Source organism: Rutilus rutilus, assembly GCF_951802725.1.
Source record: "Rutilus rutilus genome assembly, chromosome: 9".
Classification (NCBI taxonomy): Eukaryota; Metazoa; Chordata; class Actinopteri; order Cypriniformes; family Leuciscidae; genus Rutilus; species Rutilus rutilus.
In genome coordinates this window covers 24,507,389-24,524,648 of record NC_140223.1, presented here as the reverse complement: position 1 = coordinate 24,524,648, position 17,260 = coordinate 24,507,389, and the positions used below count along the sequence as shown (strand labels likewise).

The following is a 17,260-nucleotide window of genomic DNA, read 5'->3' as shown; positions in this document are numbered from 1 at the left end:
AAAATGTCACTTCATGATCTGTCCTTGCCTTTCCGCCTTTCCTAAAATAAGAATTTTCAGGAGGACGTGTACATCCTAATATATATATATATATATATATATATATATATATATATATTAGGGCTGTGACATTAACGCGTTAATTTCGATTAATTAATCTGAGAAAAAATAACGCGTTAAAAAAAATAACGCAGATTAATCCATTCCATATTGACCTTTGAACATGGAGCCGTTCTAGCCACCATTCGACTGTAAAATGAAGGAGGGAGATGAGAACGCGCTGGCGCTGCCTGGATCATTGATTGGAACATTTACTTATAAAAAAAACAGCCGGCATTTCAAAGTTGATTCACCGGTGAACGTAAGGGACCAAGGTTGAATTAATGTTGGATTATGTTTCGATTGTACAAAACGAATCAACGTTGAAATCGTGACGTTGTTTTACCGTTGATGTCGTGACGTTGTTTCACCGTCTCTTCTTTCAATATGGGTGAATAAAGATTGTATGTCGACGTTGAACCAATGTTGAATTATGCTTCGGTTTTGCAAATTGAATCAACGTTGATATCGTGACGTTGATTCACCGTCTTACCTTTCATCATGGGATAATGAGTCATGACAATGCTGACTGAATTTATGATTAACTGTACACTAAAATATTGTTAACTGTCAAATTACTTGCAGCAATGGCTTAATTAAACACATTTAGTAAAAATATAACACATGCTCAAGATTGTAAAAAGTTTTATTCTGAAAAAACAAAAGTCTAAAAATACTTTCTAAAACAGATGAAAAACATCTCAAACTTTAAATTGCAGCATTTTTGAAGTAATGTTAAAAACCTGTAAAGCAAGTGTAAATAATGTTTATAATTTAATGTTTAATATCAAATGTATAATTTAATAATGTTCAATTGCATTGTATTGATTATTTGATAGGCACAATTTAATGCTCACCCTTTGAACATTTGAACATTATTTCAATAACATGTTCAACACAATTATTTTTAATTGATTGACAGCCCTAATTTATATGCGATTAAAATGCGATTAATTTCGATTAATTAATTACAAAGCCTCTAATTAATTAGATTAATTTTTTTAATCGAGTTCCAGCCCTAAATATATATATATATATATACAGTGCTATGCATAAGTTTAGACACCCATGCTAAAGTTGACTAAAAAGAGGAATAAAAAATCATCTTTTGGAAATGTAACTTAATGCCTTAATTTAAAAAATTAGGAAAAATCCAACCTTTAAGGACACCAATTTTCTTTGTGAATGAATAATGTATCGTAAATAAATAAATGTTCTTCCTTAAAATACAGGGTGCATAAGTTTGGACACCCCTATGTTAAATTCCCATAGAGGCAGGCAGATTTTTATTTTTAAGTATTTATTTTTATTTTTTGTTTATGATACTATGCATCCTGATAAAGTTCCCTTGGCCTTTGGAATTAAAATAGCCCCACATCATCACATAGCCTTCACCATACCTAGAGATTGGCATGGTTTTATTTCAGTTAGCCTAATAGCTGGTTTGATTTGCATTGAGAGATGATCTTATGGAAAGTACCCCATGCCAATCTCTAGGTATGGTGAAGGCTATGTGATGATGTGGGGCTATTTTAATTCCAAAGGCCAAGGGAACTTTATCAGGATGCATAGTATCATAAACAAAAAATAAAAAAAAATACTTAAAAATAAAAATCTGCCTGCCTCTATGGGAATTTAACATAGGGGTGTCCAAACTTATGCACCCTGTATTTTAAGGAAGAACATTTATTTATTTACGATACATTATTCATTCACAAAGAAAATTGGTGTCCTTAAAGGTTGGATTTTTCCTAATTTTTTAAATTAAGGCATTAAGTTCAATTTCCAAAAGATGATTTTTTATTCCTCTTCTTAGTCAACTTTAGCATGGGTGTCTAAACTTATGCATAGCACTGTATATATATATAGAAAGAATAAGTAGGTGTGTTCAAACTTTTGACTGGTCTTGTAAATCTGGCTTAGCAAAAAAATTCATAACAGATGGGTGTAATTGTCCAGAAAGTCATGGACAAAATTGGAGCATAATTGCACAAATAATTTCTCTTTGGGTTGAACTGATGAGAGTAAATTATGTGAACACATGCCAGGCATGAGGTCAAATGGTCATGAAAAACCAAAGTGAAAATGTGAATTAAAAAAAATGTATAAATATTGATACCTCTTGAAGAGCTTGTGTCTGCTGAAGAAGGTCTTTTCTGAGTTTCTCTGCCTGCTGCACATGGAAAGAGTTCCTCTGGCTCTGGATGACAAACACCACTTCTTTCAAGTCTACAACAAACAGAGAAAACACTCACCATGTCATCCCCGTTAATTTGCTTCCTGCACAGCATACCACACTTTCCCATTGAGAGTGATGACATTAAGGCTGGGTAAGAATTATTTTGTTGCAAAGGCAAGCATATCTATGGAAAATATTCATTCTAAACTCTAAGCAGAGGAAGGACATGCAGAATATTGAGCACAATATTTAAAGAGGGAATAAAAACATTGCACTATGGTTAGCACTCAAATATGCTCCTCAGTTAGCGTTGAACCTTGGTGCCAATACAGAAGATGCAGGTTTCTGCAGGTTTCAATTTCCTGCTCTCTATCCAGTGTATTCTGACTCTATCTACTATCTCTGTTCAATAAATCTAAAAGCCCTGAAAATAATCATCCTTTTTTTCTAAACCGATAACATTCGGAGGGTTTTTGCCCTGGGAAGAGACAGGGCTTAGCATGGCGCACATGTCAGTTTATGAATGTGCTACAAGATTGAAATCTATTAAAAAAAAACTGTTTTATAGAGCAGAACTCTCTGGGCTTTAGGTCAAGTTCGTACAGTTATGCTTCTGGGGCCGTATTACAGAAACTTCCTATCTCAAGTCTCAAGTTAAGATCTGGCAAGCTCAATGTTCCAAATGAGACCTGAAATCACCATGGTTACTAATCAGATAAGACCTGATTCGAGATGGAGTATGTTTCTTGATCTACAATAGCTAAAGTACTACATAAAAATGTAACGACATGGTCTCTTGAATAATTCACAAAGGATTAATTTATAATGAGTTTAAAAAACAGAGAATTAGCTAAGACCACCTCATTGATAAATGTGTCATAAGAGGCTTTAAGTCATGAGTGTGGACCTGATGAAAATGACTCGTTTGAAGGGCTGTGAGTGGTGTAATTAGACTCAGATTTAACATGCTGAGACATTGATCACACCGAATACGAATCTGCGGCATTTGTCTAATGTCACAGTCATGGAATCTATTCATGAACTTTATATTTATCATCAAACCAGTCAGGAAACATCATCACATGATCATTTTCAGAATAGAAGATGGATGGATGGATGGGGAATTTACTTTATCAGTGATTTAAATATATATATCCTAAAATATTAGGAGATTGACAGCTCTGTGCCCATTTAATTTCATTGTATTTGAATTTTTTTTAAACGTTTTGCTCAATCTCTTTTTTGATACAACAAAAGAAGAAAGTAATACAGGATGAAAACAGCATGAGGGTATGTAAATGATGAAAGAAAAGCTATATTTGGTTAGAAACAATATTTGGGTAAAATATTATTTTTAAGAAGCGCAGACACAGGAAGCATATGATATCTATCTCCACACGCTAATCATATAAAAAACATACAGCATTAAATCTCGTAATAGGAGGTATTACAAATCCTTGATGCAGGTGCAATGTAAACTATATAGTTTAACTATAAAGAACAACCAGCAAAATGCACTCATATTCCACTTCATTACACTACAACACCCACACATTGAAAACAGACTCTAAATCTGTAGGCTGGTAAAGAGAATTAACTTTGCTTTCATATGTTCTCCTAAGTAAGAAAGCTCTGGCATGTAATAAAACCCATACGCCAATGAGAAGCGTCACTTCTTTTATAAGTCTTGCAGTCACTTCATCATGAGCTCTGTTGCATGTTAGCTCAAGCTCATGTACAAGGCTCTCTGCCAGCCACAGCACTCTGGGTCTCTCTTTATTAGGTTTCTTTCAAACATCTGCAGCAAAATGTGGCCATACAGTGCATATTACACATCGTAAATTATGATTGGACACCGAGTTTTCTCCTTCATGCCGTTTTTAAGCAGCTCTGAGAAATGAGGCTCATTTGTCAACACAAACGAGACGAGGAGTATGAGGAAAGCGACAGCTTTGTAATCTTCCTCCGAGACAGGCTGAGAAAGAGTGAGAATGTGGAAAACAGCTGACATGAGCAAACAATCTCTGTATGCCTCAATCTGCTCCCTAGTTAAGTCGTAAGCCCTCTTCCCAGGGTTTCAGCCGTTTCTAAGGCTGTCCCATTGTCCAAGTTGTTCCAGTGCAAAGAACTATTTACTCTCTTAAAAATTCCCAAAATACACTGTACAAACTAGTGAGCATCGGCTGCATGATATTCACTTCACCGGATATTATGCAAATAAAAATCTAATAATAAAAAGAAATATTCTGTATACTTTTTGATAAATAATAAAAAAATTATATATGTATAACTACATTAACATAAACTGAGGATGAACAATACTTCTACAGCATATATTAATCTTAGTTATTTAAATCTCGTCATTTACTAATATATTATTAAAATCCATCCAAAATCCATTGTATCTGTTAACGTTAGTTAATGCACTGTGAACTAACATGAACATGAATATTATTATCATTAACAAAGGTTAATAAATGCTGTACAAATATATTGATCACTGTTAGTTTGTTAGCAAATGTTAACAAATGAGGCATTACACATATTTAAAACGCACCTATTATGCAAAGTCAGTACACAATCACCCTACAATGATAAAAATCCACCCACTCTTTTTTAAATCCCTATTAAACCAAAGCAGTCTCATTAGACATGCCATTTTGATTCTCTGAGCAGTGTGACATCATACTGCTCAGGCCTGACAGTCCTGCATTACCATAGTTTCCGCCCTCAGTGTAGTGACAATGTCTCGTAAGCAATCCCAGTGTTCTGTTGTTGGATGTAAGAGTGAACATAAGAGTCTTCATTTTCAAGAGTGGATTAGTTTATAATTAATTGAAAACCTCTTAAAATGATAAGATTTATATATATATACACAGACCCTTTCCAAAAAATTAGAATATCATGGAAAAGTTTATTTATTTCCATAATTCCATTCAAAACGTTAAACTTCCATAGATTATGGATTCAGGGCCCACAACTTCTACGATTTCAAGTATTTAGTTGTTTATTTGTACATAATTTGGGCTTCCAGCTCATAAAACCCACGAAAACAGGATTTCAAAAAATTTGAATATTACATGAAATCACACAGTAATTCCACAGTGATACCATGGTCATTGAACCAGGTTTTGGTTATTTTGGCAGTGTGGGCAGGTGCAAATCCTGCTGGAAAATGAAGGAAGCATGAAGTGCTCTGAAAATGTCCTGGTAGACGGCTGCGTTGACTCTGGATTTAATAAAGCACAGTGGACCAAAGTCCTCTTTTCTGATGAGAGCAAATTTTGCATCTCATTTGGAAACCAAGGTCCCAGAGTCTGGAGGAAGAATGGAGAGGCACACAATCCAAGATGCTTGAAGCCCAGTGTGAAGTTTCCACAGTCTGTGTTGGTTTGGGGAGCCATGTCATCGGCTGGTGTTGGTCCACTGTGCTGTCCACTCAACGCAGCCGTCTACCAGGACATTTTCAGAGCACTTCATGTTCATGCTTCCTTCAGCAGACAAGCTTTATGGAGATGCTGACTTCATTTTCCAGCAGGATTTGCACCTGCCCACACTGCCAAAAGAACCAAAACCTGGTTCAATGACCATGGTATCACTGTGTAATTACAGTGTGATTTCATGTAATATTCTAATTTTTCATCTATAATCTATGGAAGTTTAACGTTTTGAATGGAATTATGGAAATAAATAAACTTTTCCATGATATAAAATTTTTTTGGAAAGGGTCTGTGTATATATATATATATATATATATATATATATATATATATATATATATATACATAAGTTTTATTCGCACTCATGCTCCATTCAGTTCGCATACATCTATTTTTAGTCGCAAATATATGGAAGCAGATTAGTCTCAAATATAATTCACGCAAAAAACATGATTCACAAATGCGTAGACAATTTCACATGCATGAAACCTAATTCACGTGCACAAAAAAAAATCCATGTGCGTGAAAAAATATATATATTCACAAAAAGCAATTCACATGCGCAAAATAAAATTATATACTCATAAAATACATTTCACAAATGCAAAACACAATTCGTAGATATACAACTGTGCACAAAAACCTTTGAATGTTTAAAATGTACGAGTGTATCCTTACATTTGAATGTGCAAATCGTCATTCACGTACAAATCGCCTTAGATATGTGTGTGTGTGTTTTTGAGACTTTGCTGGCAGCATAACACTCGTAACACAGAGCAGTCGTACTCTTTAGCCAATCAGATTTAAGCTTATCAATCGACCAATCAGTATCACGTGAGGGCGGGCCTACCTAGATGTTACGTCATCAGCTTTCGACCAGTTCATGGCTGAGCAGAGGTAAGTGCAGTTAATCGTTCATTTCTGTGTTTAGAAGTTAGAGATCATTTGAAGCAATAGTTTATTAACTGCTGTTTAGTCCACATGTGAATATAAACATTTATTTTTAGTATTGATGGATTTTCATGTCCTGTCCACCACACATTCAGTCTATGATAATGTATGTAATGACGTGCATATATAGGAGACATGTTTTGATCTGCATATATTATGTAGTTTTATTGTTTCAGATTTCCAAGACAGATGATGTATGAAGTTGCAGACAACCAGTACTGTGATCTTACCATTTCTACTGTAATTCTTTGAAAACAGTCATGTTGCAAGCCATCCATTTTGACAGTTGTTTCAACAAGTGGTTGAAAGTGATGCATTGTTACTGTATTAATTTGTCTCCTGCGGACTATATGTACACGCTTTAGGAATAAAGCCTTGCTATGCATGCATTATTAAATGTTCTTGTAAGAATTAAAAGATTCAGACATAGTTCAATTTGATGTACACGTTTTATTCATTTGAAAGTTTCTGAATCCTTTGGGAATAAAATATATAAAATGACTTGATCATGATTAATGTTCCTGTTACATATGAAGATCATGAACTGACAGTCTAAACTGTGAAGCACAATATTCAGTACAGAGAAATATACGTCTCTTCAGGAGTTGTGAGATCCAGTCAGAGAGTACTTTGCTTTTAGAGTATATAAATATAAGTGCAATACATCAAGTGAAAAGTTAAAAAATGAATTGTGTTCAGTCCGGTCATCAGTAGACCTCTCTGTTAGGACATATAAGATTTTGTCCTGATATTTAAAGTACTAAAACCCTATAGTACAAGAGTTGCAGACAGAGGACGTGGGAAATTAAGTGATGGTATTTGAATAGAGTTTACTGAGTAATCTTAGTCGCATAATCTTAATTGCCTCTCTATGATAAGTACCTTTGTCTCATCAGCATAAAATCAGATTTGCCTATTTTACTAGGCAAAGTAAAATTAATGCTTCACAATATTGTCCTGAGACCTTAAGATGACAATAAAAAACCTTATTTAAAAACCTTGCGATGACAATACAGCACAAAACATAAGGAAATGCATGTTGAATATATTGCTAACACTCTACAATAAGGTACAATAACTTAGTTAACATTAGTTCATGTATTAAATAACCATGAGCAATACATTTGTTGCTGTGTTTGTTAATCTTTATTAACGTTAGTTAAAAATACAGCTGTTCATTGTTAGTTTACAGTGCATTTACTAATGTTAACAAGATTTTAATGAAGTATTAGTAAATGTTAACATTAACAAAAAATAATAAAGGCTGTTCACGTGCAGTTCATTATTAGTTCATGTTAACTAATGAAACGTTTTAATAAAGTGTTACCAATTAAGACAAAAAAAAAAAAAAAAAAAAGTATAAAAGAGAATTAAGAAACAACATGAATTAAGATGTTCGTGACTGCTATCCAGATGCCACACCAAAGGTGAGTAATCCTGATAAAATGCAGGGAAACAAGTGTTAATAATAATTTAACATCATACACAAATGGCAAAAAACACTGGGTCCTCATTAAAATAGGTCTATTCACTATTTAAAGAACAATCTCGATGGGTATTGACCACAGATGATTGTTTTGCAATCATTAGCGTGATTGTAGCTGTGAGAGCTGTCTACCTTCAGCTAAAATACAACAAAACAAGCATCATTCTTCTTCATTTTTGACACGATATGGGACATCTGATTACAACAGCACTTGCTTACATCAGTTAATAGTTCATAAACTATTGCTTCAACTGATCTCAAACTTCTTTAACTTCAGTTAACACAGAAATGAACGATTAACTGCACTTACCTCTGCTCAGCCATGAACTGGTCGAAAGCTGATGACGTAACATGTAGGTAGGCCCGCCCTCACGTGATACTGATTGGTCGATTGATAAGCTTAAATCTGATTGGCTAAAGAGTACGACTGCTCTGTGTTACGAGTGTTATGCTGCCAGCAAAGTCTCAAAAACACACACACACACATATCTAAGGCGATTCGTACGTGAATGACGATTTGCACATTCAAATGTAAGGATACACTCGTACATTTTAAACATTCAAAGGTTTTTGTGCACAGTTGTATATCTACGAATTGTGTTTTGCATTTGTGAAATGTATTTTATGAGCATATAATTTTATTTTGCGCATGTGAATTGCTTTTTGTGAATATATGTATTTTTTCGCGCACGTGGATTTTTTTTTTGTGCACGTGAATTAGGTTTCATGCATGTGAAATTGTCTACGCATTTGTGAATCATGTTTTTTGCGTGAATTATATTTGAGACTAATCTGCTTCCATACAAATACGCATTAAATGCTCGCACTGTCGAGCCCTGACCCCGCTTACATCTGTATTTAGCGTCGTCCACTTGCTATTTAATCGACCAAAACACATCTCTATACCAGGTGTAAACAGGGCCTAAGTCTGTGTAGACTGAAAGCTACAGTTGTTTTGCTTGAACGCTCTGTCCACGCAAAGCTTTGGGGCAGGAGAGCCCAGGGCCATGGGCATGATCTGTTATGTAGTGTCATGCTGTTGTAATTTAGTATTGCTGCCTGCCGTCTCCGCTCTGTCCTTCTCCACCTCAAAGCTGCTATTGATCTGCCGGCTCTGATGGGAAGGGGATTTACCTCCTAAACCACGGCGTGCCCATCTCTTACAGATCTGCCTGCCTCAGGGAAAGACGGGGACTTATAAAGAAATGTACACGCCGTTTACTCCAGCTTCCCATTCACATCCTTGAGCTTTCAGTGGCACAATCCCACTTTTAAAAGCCTTTGTGCGAAGTACGCTTGCAAGTTTGTGTGCATGTACGTGTCTGCATACGGATGTGAGATAGGATCTTTTCCGAGATCTATTTATAGTATACATGAATTTTGGAGCAGTGGGTTTGTCTATGCCTCCATGGTAACAAAAGTTTATCCTATGTTCTAAAACCAAGTGAACTGCATTTCTGTCTACATAGGAAGCTGGGGCGGTAAAAATTTAAACGTTCTGAGAATTTTTGCTGCAAAATTAAGACACTTCAACAGGAAGCATGCGATTGGGAATTTCACGATTTCCCCACACAGATTTTGTTTAAAGGGCACATAACACACACAGATTCTGCCAATCTCATGTAAATTTTGAGTACCTATTGAGTAGTATTGCATCCTCTTTCCGAAAACAGCCGAGCTCCTGGAGGCGTGCCGTGGGCGGAGCTAAAGAGTCATGCACAATACATCAGCGCGTTATCCATGGATAACTTTTGATTCACTCCACAAATCAGAAAATACTGTCAACAGCCAAAAAATAAATAGATTTTCACCATTTTATTTTAGGAATTAAATGTTGTAAAATCTTCAAACCTTTAAAATATAGATAAGAATAAAACTGTAAAGTTTGGTGCATGTAAGTGCTACTGACGTGGAGATACTGACCGTAATTGAAATCTACTACAGACGCAAATAGATAAAGTGCTCTAAAAGATACAGTTAAAAGTGTACTTTGGAAGTTTTCTTTCCACTAGTCTGAAAAAAACAAAAATCTCAAAATTGACAAATGCATGCAAAAACTGTTTTTGCCTAATGTCTCGCCTTAAGATGGTCAGGTGGATTTGCTGTGTTGACCAACAGAAAGCTGCTTGGTTTGGAAGTGACTTCTGTGTGAGCTGTGCTTCAATACATTAGTCAGAGCACTATTGACAATGGACCGTTTTTGCACCGAAAATTGTAAAACACTCTACATAGGCTCTATATTAAACTACAACATAACTTCACACTCCACACAAATAGTGCTTAAAAAAGACAAGATTCACAATTGCTTTCAGTATAGTTTGCTGTTAGATTGTTGCTAAGCTAGCAACATAATCCTCTAATACGCACAAAAACACACGCAAATGCAAATACTGGGTAAAATAAAATAAAAAAAATTTCATTGGACTTGTCACAATGTATGGGATTCCCTTCTCCACTGCCAGATAAGAATACTACCCTCTTTTGGCCAAAACAAAGTCATTTTGTAAGGGTTAGAAGTTATTGAAATACATTTTAAAAAATCTCAACCAATGTACATGATATTTGTAAATAATATATTATTATATCTGATCGACGGGTAAAATGAATCCGGAGTCAAACATGTACTGTAGGCAGCTAGGTTTCGTAACAGAGTGATTGCGTGTGTTAAGTGTATGTCTGACAGGCATTGTGCAGGTGTATTAAAAGCCTGAGAACATTTTAGAGTCTTTCTTTTCTGGCATTGTGGGGTGCCACAGTAATAACAGTTATCCGGTCCAGGCAAGCATCAATGATAAGGTGCTTGCCAATCTTTCATTGTGTCTCTATGCCTGTGTGATGTCAGAATGAAAGCACAGAGCAGTGTGTAAAAAAAGAAACTAATTAAACCTGAATTTAAATGGTGTGGCCTCCACTAATAGCGTTCGATTAATCATTAAACAACGGAACAGCAGAGGGATGGAAAAAGGAAAAGCCTTGACATTTTGTCTCTCTTTTTGACCTTACATCAGCCTCGTTCTCTCTAAGCTTGGTCACCATCACTTTTGCACGCACCGAATTTGCGGACGAGGACTCTGCGTGATGGAGCTAAGTAAGCAATTAAGAAATGTATTGAATTATTACACAAGGCTTTAAAACAGCAATATCTTCACTGCAGACCACCACTGAATTGTAAAAATGCAGAGAACGGTTCTTCAAACTGTCAGTGTAGACCACTTTTGGATGAGAAGGCCAATCAAACTCTGACATGGAGAGGAGACAAGAGGTGGCTGATGACTTGAGTTAGGTCTATGATTTATTTAGTGAGGTATCACTTGATTACAGGGCTTAGAAGCATGTGATCCTTCGTCAGGTTTCTTCTGTCCTCCCTCACTTCTCTCTCTGCTCATCCTGTATTCTACTGGAGGGGTGACTCGAAAGATAAAGGAACTGAATCTTCTGGATAAGGGAGATTTATTGAATGAGACGCTGGAGAATTGAGCTTCAGTCACTGAATTGTTTTCCTCATATAAAGTATCACCTTCAAAGCTATGACCTCTGCTTTTTTTCTTTCTTTTTCATCACGCCCTCCAGGGTTTGGTCACTCTCCAGGGGTCCTAATTTGCAGAAACACTATAGTACCTAATAAGATGCAATTTTGCTGCATGCTGCTTTTGGAAGAAAAACATGAATAACACAAAATAAATAAATAAAATAAAAATAAAATAAAATAAAATAAAATATGGAATTAGCTCACTTGTCAGGTCTAAAAACTCGTGGAAAACGCCCGCCGCACCGCTTTCTTCTCCTTTCAAAAAGCGCATGGGAGCTTGCTCTCCCGTGGTGTCTGCCATTGCCAAGCAATCATGAGCAGCGTTCTCCATAAAGACGAAGACGTTTCAGCAATGGATAAATGTATTTCCAGCCTATGCATGAGCTCTGCTACTAGATATATTTATTATGGAGATGAGAAAGAAAAAAAACACCCTGTACAGGTATCACTAGCTGTTCGTCCATTTTGGCTGAGCTTTCAATGTTATAATTAAAAAGGGTGAAGCTGGTTCTTGTCACATGACGTCACCTAAAAAGGTGAGATTTTTTCATCTCGCTGCAGTGTAAACGCACCTGGGAAAAGTGAGCGCATCACAACACGAGCGGCGCAATGGTGTTGCTCTCTATATGAGCGTACATGCGTCTACATTTAAAATAATGAACTTATATTATGAGCTTATTATAATGAGCACACAAAAGACGTGACATGTGAACGGCCCCAAAAACAAGACATCACACTTCTAGGACATTCACATAACTCCCTGCGTGCCATGTCATATTTAAAAAACAAATATATGTATTTAAAATTTTACTGATTTCTCATGCAGTAAATGAAAACATCCCTCCTTCTAAAATATAAATATTTAATATAAACATCAATACTTAGAATAAATATTAGATGAAAAACTTAAACTTGAAAAATGAAACTTAAAAAAATGTTGCCTTGGCAACTAAATGAAACAAAAGTTGAAAAAAGTTTAAGCTGTGTACTAATATTACGAAAACTAAAACTAAAATAAAAATAATTTAAAGCTAAATAGAAATATATTTAAAAAAATAATAATAAAAATGCCCAAAGTACTCAAACTAAAATTAAATTAAAACCTGAAAATATACAAATAAAATCCCAATTCAAAATATGAATAAATACTATAACAGTATATAAATAATACTAAACAACATTGAATGCAAGTACTTTAAGTGGGTTTGTATATATGATTTACCAATTTACTGTCGATATATGGTTATGAACTTTAAAAAAAATATAGACAACACGTCCAGAAACATTGTCATCATATTTTACAGAGGCAACCACAGCAGATATTAAGACTAGGAAGAGGCATCTGATGAACGCAAGTGTATCATTATAGTCACACTGAGGAAACCCACTAAAAATGAACCTCAGATGGTATTGCATCTACCCAGGAACCAAAACCAATCAGATTCTGTCCCACGGCAACACAACAAGATGGAACTACATGACAGCAGAAACTCAAATTAGTTCTACAGCAACCCAGAACAAAGTCAGACATGATGTTGTTTGCTTATGTATATGATAATAGAAAGAGGGAAAGAGAGGTGACAGAAAAGGGAGAAGGAAGTAAGAGAGCACTACAAAGTTAAAGAGAAAATAGCACATTTATACCCAGATGCTGGTGAATCAGGTACAAGTCTGAGGTGAATAAAATGTAAGATTGAAAACAGAGTATTGACAAAACAGACTGATTACTGAGGAATAGATCTCAATGCAGACTATTTAATTGAATCCAAATGGCAATTTTACCTCTAAAGAGAAAGACCCAGAATGCAAGTACATAAAAATAAGCCCTTTTCCAGAAGACAGTTGAACAGTTGGTGGCATAATATTTGTAGACAAAGGGGTTGGGGACATTTAAAAATATTCTGCACAACCAACCAACAGGCAATCAAGAATTTCTCTGTGTACTGTGCTTGGATCAGCTAAAAAAGCTAAAAGTCTTTATTGTGCACTCATACCGCCTTAAATCGAAGAGAAAAATGATGTGAGACTGAGCAGTGAAGACATATGGCAGTTGCTGAAGTGTGAAAAAGGCTAAAAAAAAAAAAATTAAAAAAGAAGAAAAGTTTTCCAGCGATTAGGGTGCTCACAAGTTCCATCAGAGCATCTACTAGAGAACATTGGCACTGAAGTACAGTAATTAGAGGTGATGTTTGAGGGCACAACAGTAGGGAGCACAAAATGCAATGATTAACCAACCAACAGTATCTACCATTCCAGGTTTAATCGCTCCATTTTTGGACTCAAAAAGTCCAGAGACAAGCCTTTTCCAACATTAACTGGAGTCATGCAGTCAATGAGTCTCAACACGGAAGGTTACGGAGACAGATTTAGTCAACAAAGACATAGAAAGAGTCCGTACACATGCCTGACTGAATGCAGAGAAACGAATGTGCTGTCCGTGTGATGGAAACAGTCCATCCACCTGGCACAAACCCTTGCTGACAGTTTGCATTGCCTGAGGTGGCCGGGGGAAGCGTAAAGGACAGTCACCTCGTGCCCCCGCTGGAGGATTGTCAAATCTCTGAATGTCAGCAAAACAGGTGCAGAGAACTCAATCCATCACCCTTAAATGAATAGTTCCCTCCAAAAAGAAAATTATGTCAGTCTTGACACAAAATCATGATGTTCCAAACCTGTAAGTCGTACTTTTTTTCGTGGAAAAACAGCAGAAATTCTGAAATTATGCTTGTAAACGATTTACAGTGAATGGGTACTGAAGTTTTTATGCTTCAATAAAGGATAATAAAAGAACACAAAAATCTATATTATAAAGTATTTTTTATAAAGTATCATAAAAGTGGTCTTTCTTACTCATGTAAAATCTTGCCAGCCCTAGTTCTCTTTGAAGTAGCCATGTTCGATTTGTGAATGATTTATTGAAAAGATCTGACTCGAACAAATAATTCAGTTGATTCAGTCTGAAAGAGTTGTTTCACAATTTGGGCTGATTCAGTTTACTTGTTCAACTCACTGAATCGATTACATTTTGGCTGCAGTAAATAAAACTGGTTAGTAAAATTAAAACTTAAATCAACTTAAAAGTTAAAGGAATATAGTGCAATCGTCTCATTTATTAATTTTGATACATTGAGGTTGCTTTTGATATTTTTTGTATTTTTCAGTAACTGTATTGTAATTGAATGGAAAAGAGCAACCAGCAACCGGTTTTCATAATTTCATTTCCTCCTCTGAGGAAATAAAGTCATGCAGATTTGGAACAACATCAAGGGTGAGAAATGACAAAATGTTCTTTTTTGGATGAACTATCCCTGTGAGACTTGGCAAATGTACAAATAAGCAGCAGTCTACCAACAACGATAATTGGAATAACTGGGGAGGGGGGAGCCCCCCCAAAAAACTGGAGAGAGTTTGTTCCGTCAATCAAGTCAATCATGCATGACAATGAGTACCAGATGGAAAGCTAAAAGCAATGTGAAGAATAATGGCACAATTTTTTCGCCTACTCCTGATTTGAATGTTGCTTTAACAATAACAGACATCTTTCTAAATGACGGAGCCACACAAGAGGGGCCATTAAGCCGTACGGAGAAACAATGAAAATGTCAAGAGTGGATTTTGCACGCTCAGTGGCAGGTGATGGGAGACAAGAAAGACTGTCGATGGCTCATTTCCATGAGCGGTGGCGTTGTGCATCCTGGCCCAGAGCTGATTGTTTCAATGTAGAACTGGCTGTGCTCCAGTGACTCAGATCATTGTGCTGCTGTAGATGTAACGATTTGGAGTGATCCAAGTTTGTATGCAAAGCTACCCAATCCCTTTCGACTCACTGGGGTAACGTCGTTCAAAGAAGAGAGAAAGCAAGGAAAGGAAAGAGAGAAGGGAGTGAATGAAAGGGATCAAAGGATGATAAGGAAGAAAAAGATGGAAAAACAAGATAAGACGGGAGAGGTGGAATGAAAGAGGGTGCAAAGAAAAGCGAACTTGAGGATTCACACCAAAAAAAGGCTGACTATATCAGCTGGAGCAAAAATAGCCCTTTAGATTTAAGGCCCCCGCAGGTGCTTCAATAGGACATTAATGCAAAAACAAAAAAATACAACCATCTTAGGTTTAAGATGAAAAGCTTTTCCATAGAGAATATGACTTAGGGATGTGCAACTACATAATTTTTTTTTTTTTTAAACGACTAATGACTAATTAACACTGTATAATTAGGCTGACTTTGGATACACCTGACTCAATCAGATGCATTTACATTTTCTCATGTACAAAATACAGGATTCTTGAGATTATTAACTTGACACACAATCATTTGAGGTGAGGCGCAATGCAACAGCTAAAGACATCCATATATGTACACTACCATACAAAATCATTCTAATATGCTGATTTGGTGCTCAATTAACATTTATTATTATTATCAATGTTGACAACACTTCTGCTAAATACTTAAATTCTTTGATGAATAGATGGCTTTATGAATACTTACTTGCAACAATGTAAAGGTCTAAAATTCTAAAGAAATTGTCACTTTAGATCAATTTAATGCATTTTCTTAATAAAAAATAAATAAAAAATAAAAATGTACTGTTACTGAATTTTTAACAATAGTGTATATGGCTGAAGTGGCAGTACTTTGAAAGGAATTAACTTACATACAAAATGGTTTTAACGTGCAAACTGTTTAACAAACAACATGCCTATTAAAGATTTGATGCTAAATTTATTAAGAAAAAAATCTAGAAGCTGTTAACTAGTCGACCCTACTAACTGCCTAGTAAATTCAACCAATATGTCTAATATATCTTAAGACTAGATGTACCGCATGGCGGTACAAAATATGACCGCCGCTCAGGCCTGCACTGGCTTTCCACAAAAAGAAATGACGTGGAGCAATTTGGCTGTATTGCGTGTTTATGTATATACCTAAAAAAAAGTAGTAGTATGTGCATGTCTGTCTGTGTGTGTGTGTATGTGTGTGTGTTTGTGTGTGCGCGTGTGTGTCTGTGCATGTGGATTTGTATGTGTGTGTATGGGTGTGTGTCTGTGCGTGTGGATGTCAGTGTGTGTGCATGCTTGCGTTTGTTTGTATTCCTGCATGTGTGTGTGTGACAGTATCATCCTAAACCAGCAACCCTTCGCTCAACAGCACCATCTACAGGCCGATGAGTGTACAGTCACTAAATGTGCACATAAATTAATTTATTTTATACCCCCCCATGGATGAAATTCTACGAAACTTAGCATACCCCCAGAGGATGTCAAGTTAATCATACACATGAAATATGGTGCAGTTCTGAACATCTCCACTGAAGATAGGGGCGATTAAAGCAGAATAATATTGCATTTTCATTTTTTATGGGAGGGGCGCAAATCACAAATGAGTGATTATGGGCTAGGTTGATGTGGGCCCTTAAGACCAACATACCATAAAAATGTCTTCATCCTCGGTTCCACGGTTCAAGTAGTTATTTAGGAAAAACTGCATTTTTGGGGTTTGGGGGGACCCAGCGCGGGGGGGGGAGTGGCCCCCGGGGACCAAACAAAATTTTTCCGTAAAAGTCTAGTGGGGCTAC

General features: G+C 36.0%; 1 protein-coding gene across 1 annotated transcript in view; it reads right to left on the bottom strand.

Moving 5' to 3' along the window:
* The window catches only part of b3glcta (beta 3-glucosyltransferase a), an 88,991-nt gene that overhangs the window by 38,939 nt on the left and 32,792 nt on the right, over positions 1-17,260 (bottom strand). Inside the window, exon 4 of the mRNA XM_084419533.1 lies at positions 2,219-2,328. Coding sequence (XP_084275659.1) covers positions 2,219-2,328 — 110 coding nt within the window. The remainder of the gene's footprint in view (positions 1-2,218; positions 2,329-17,260) is intronic.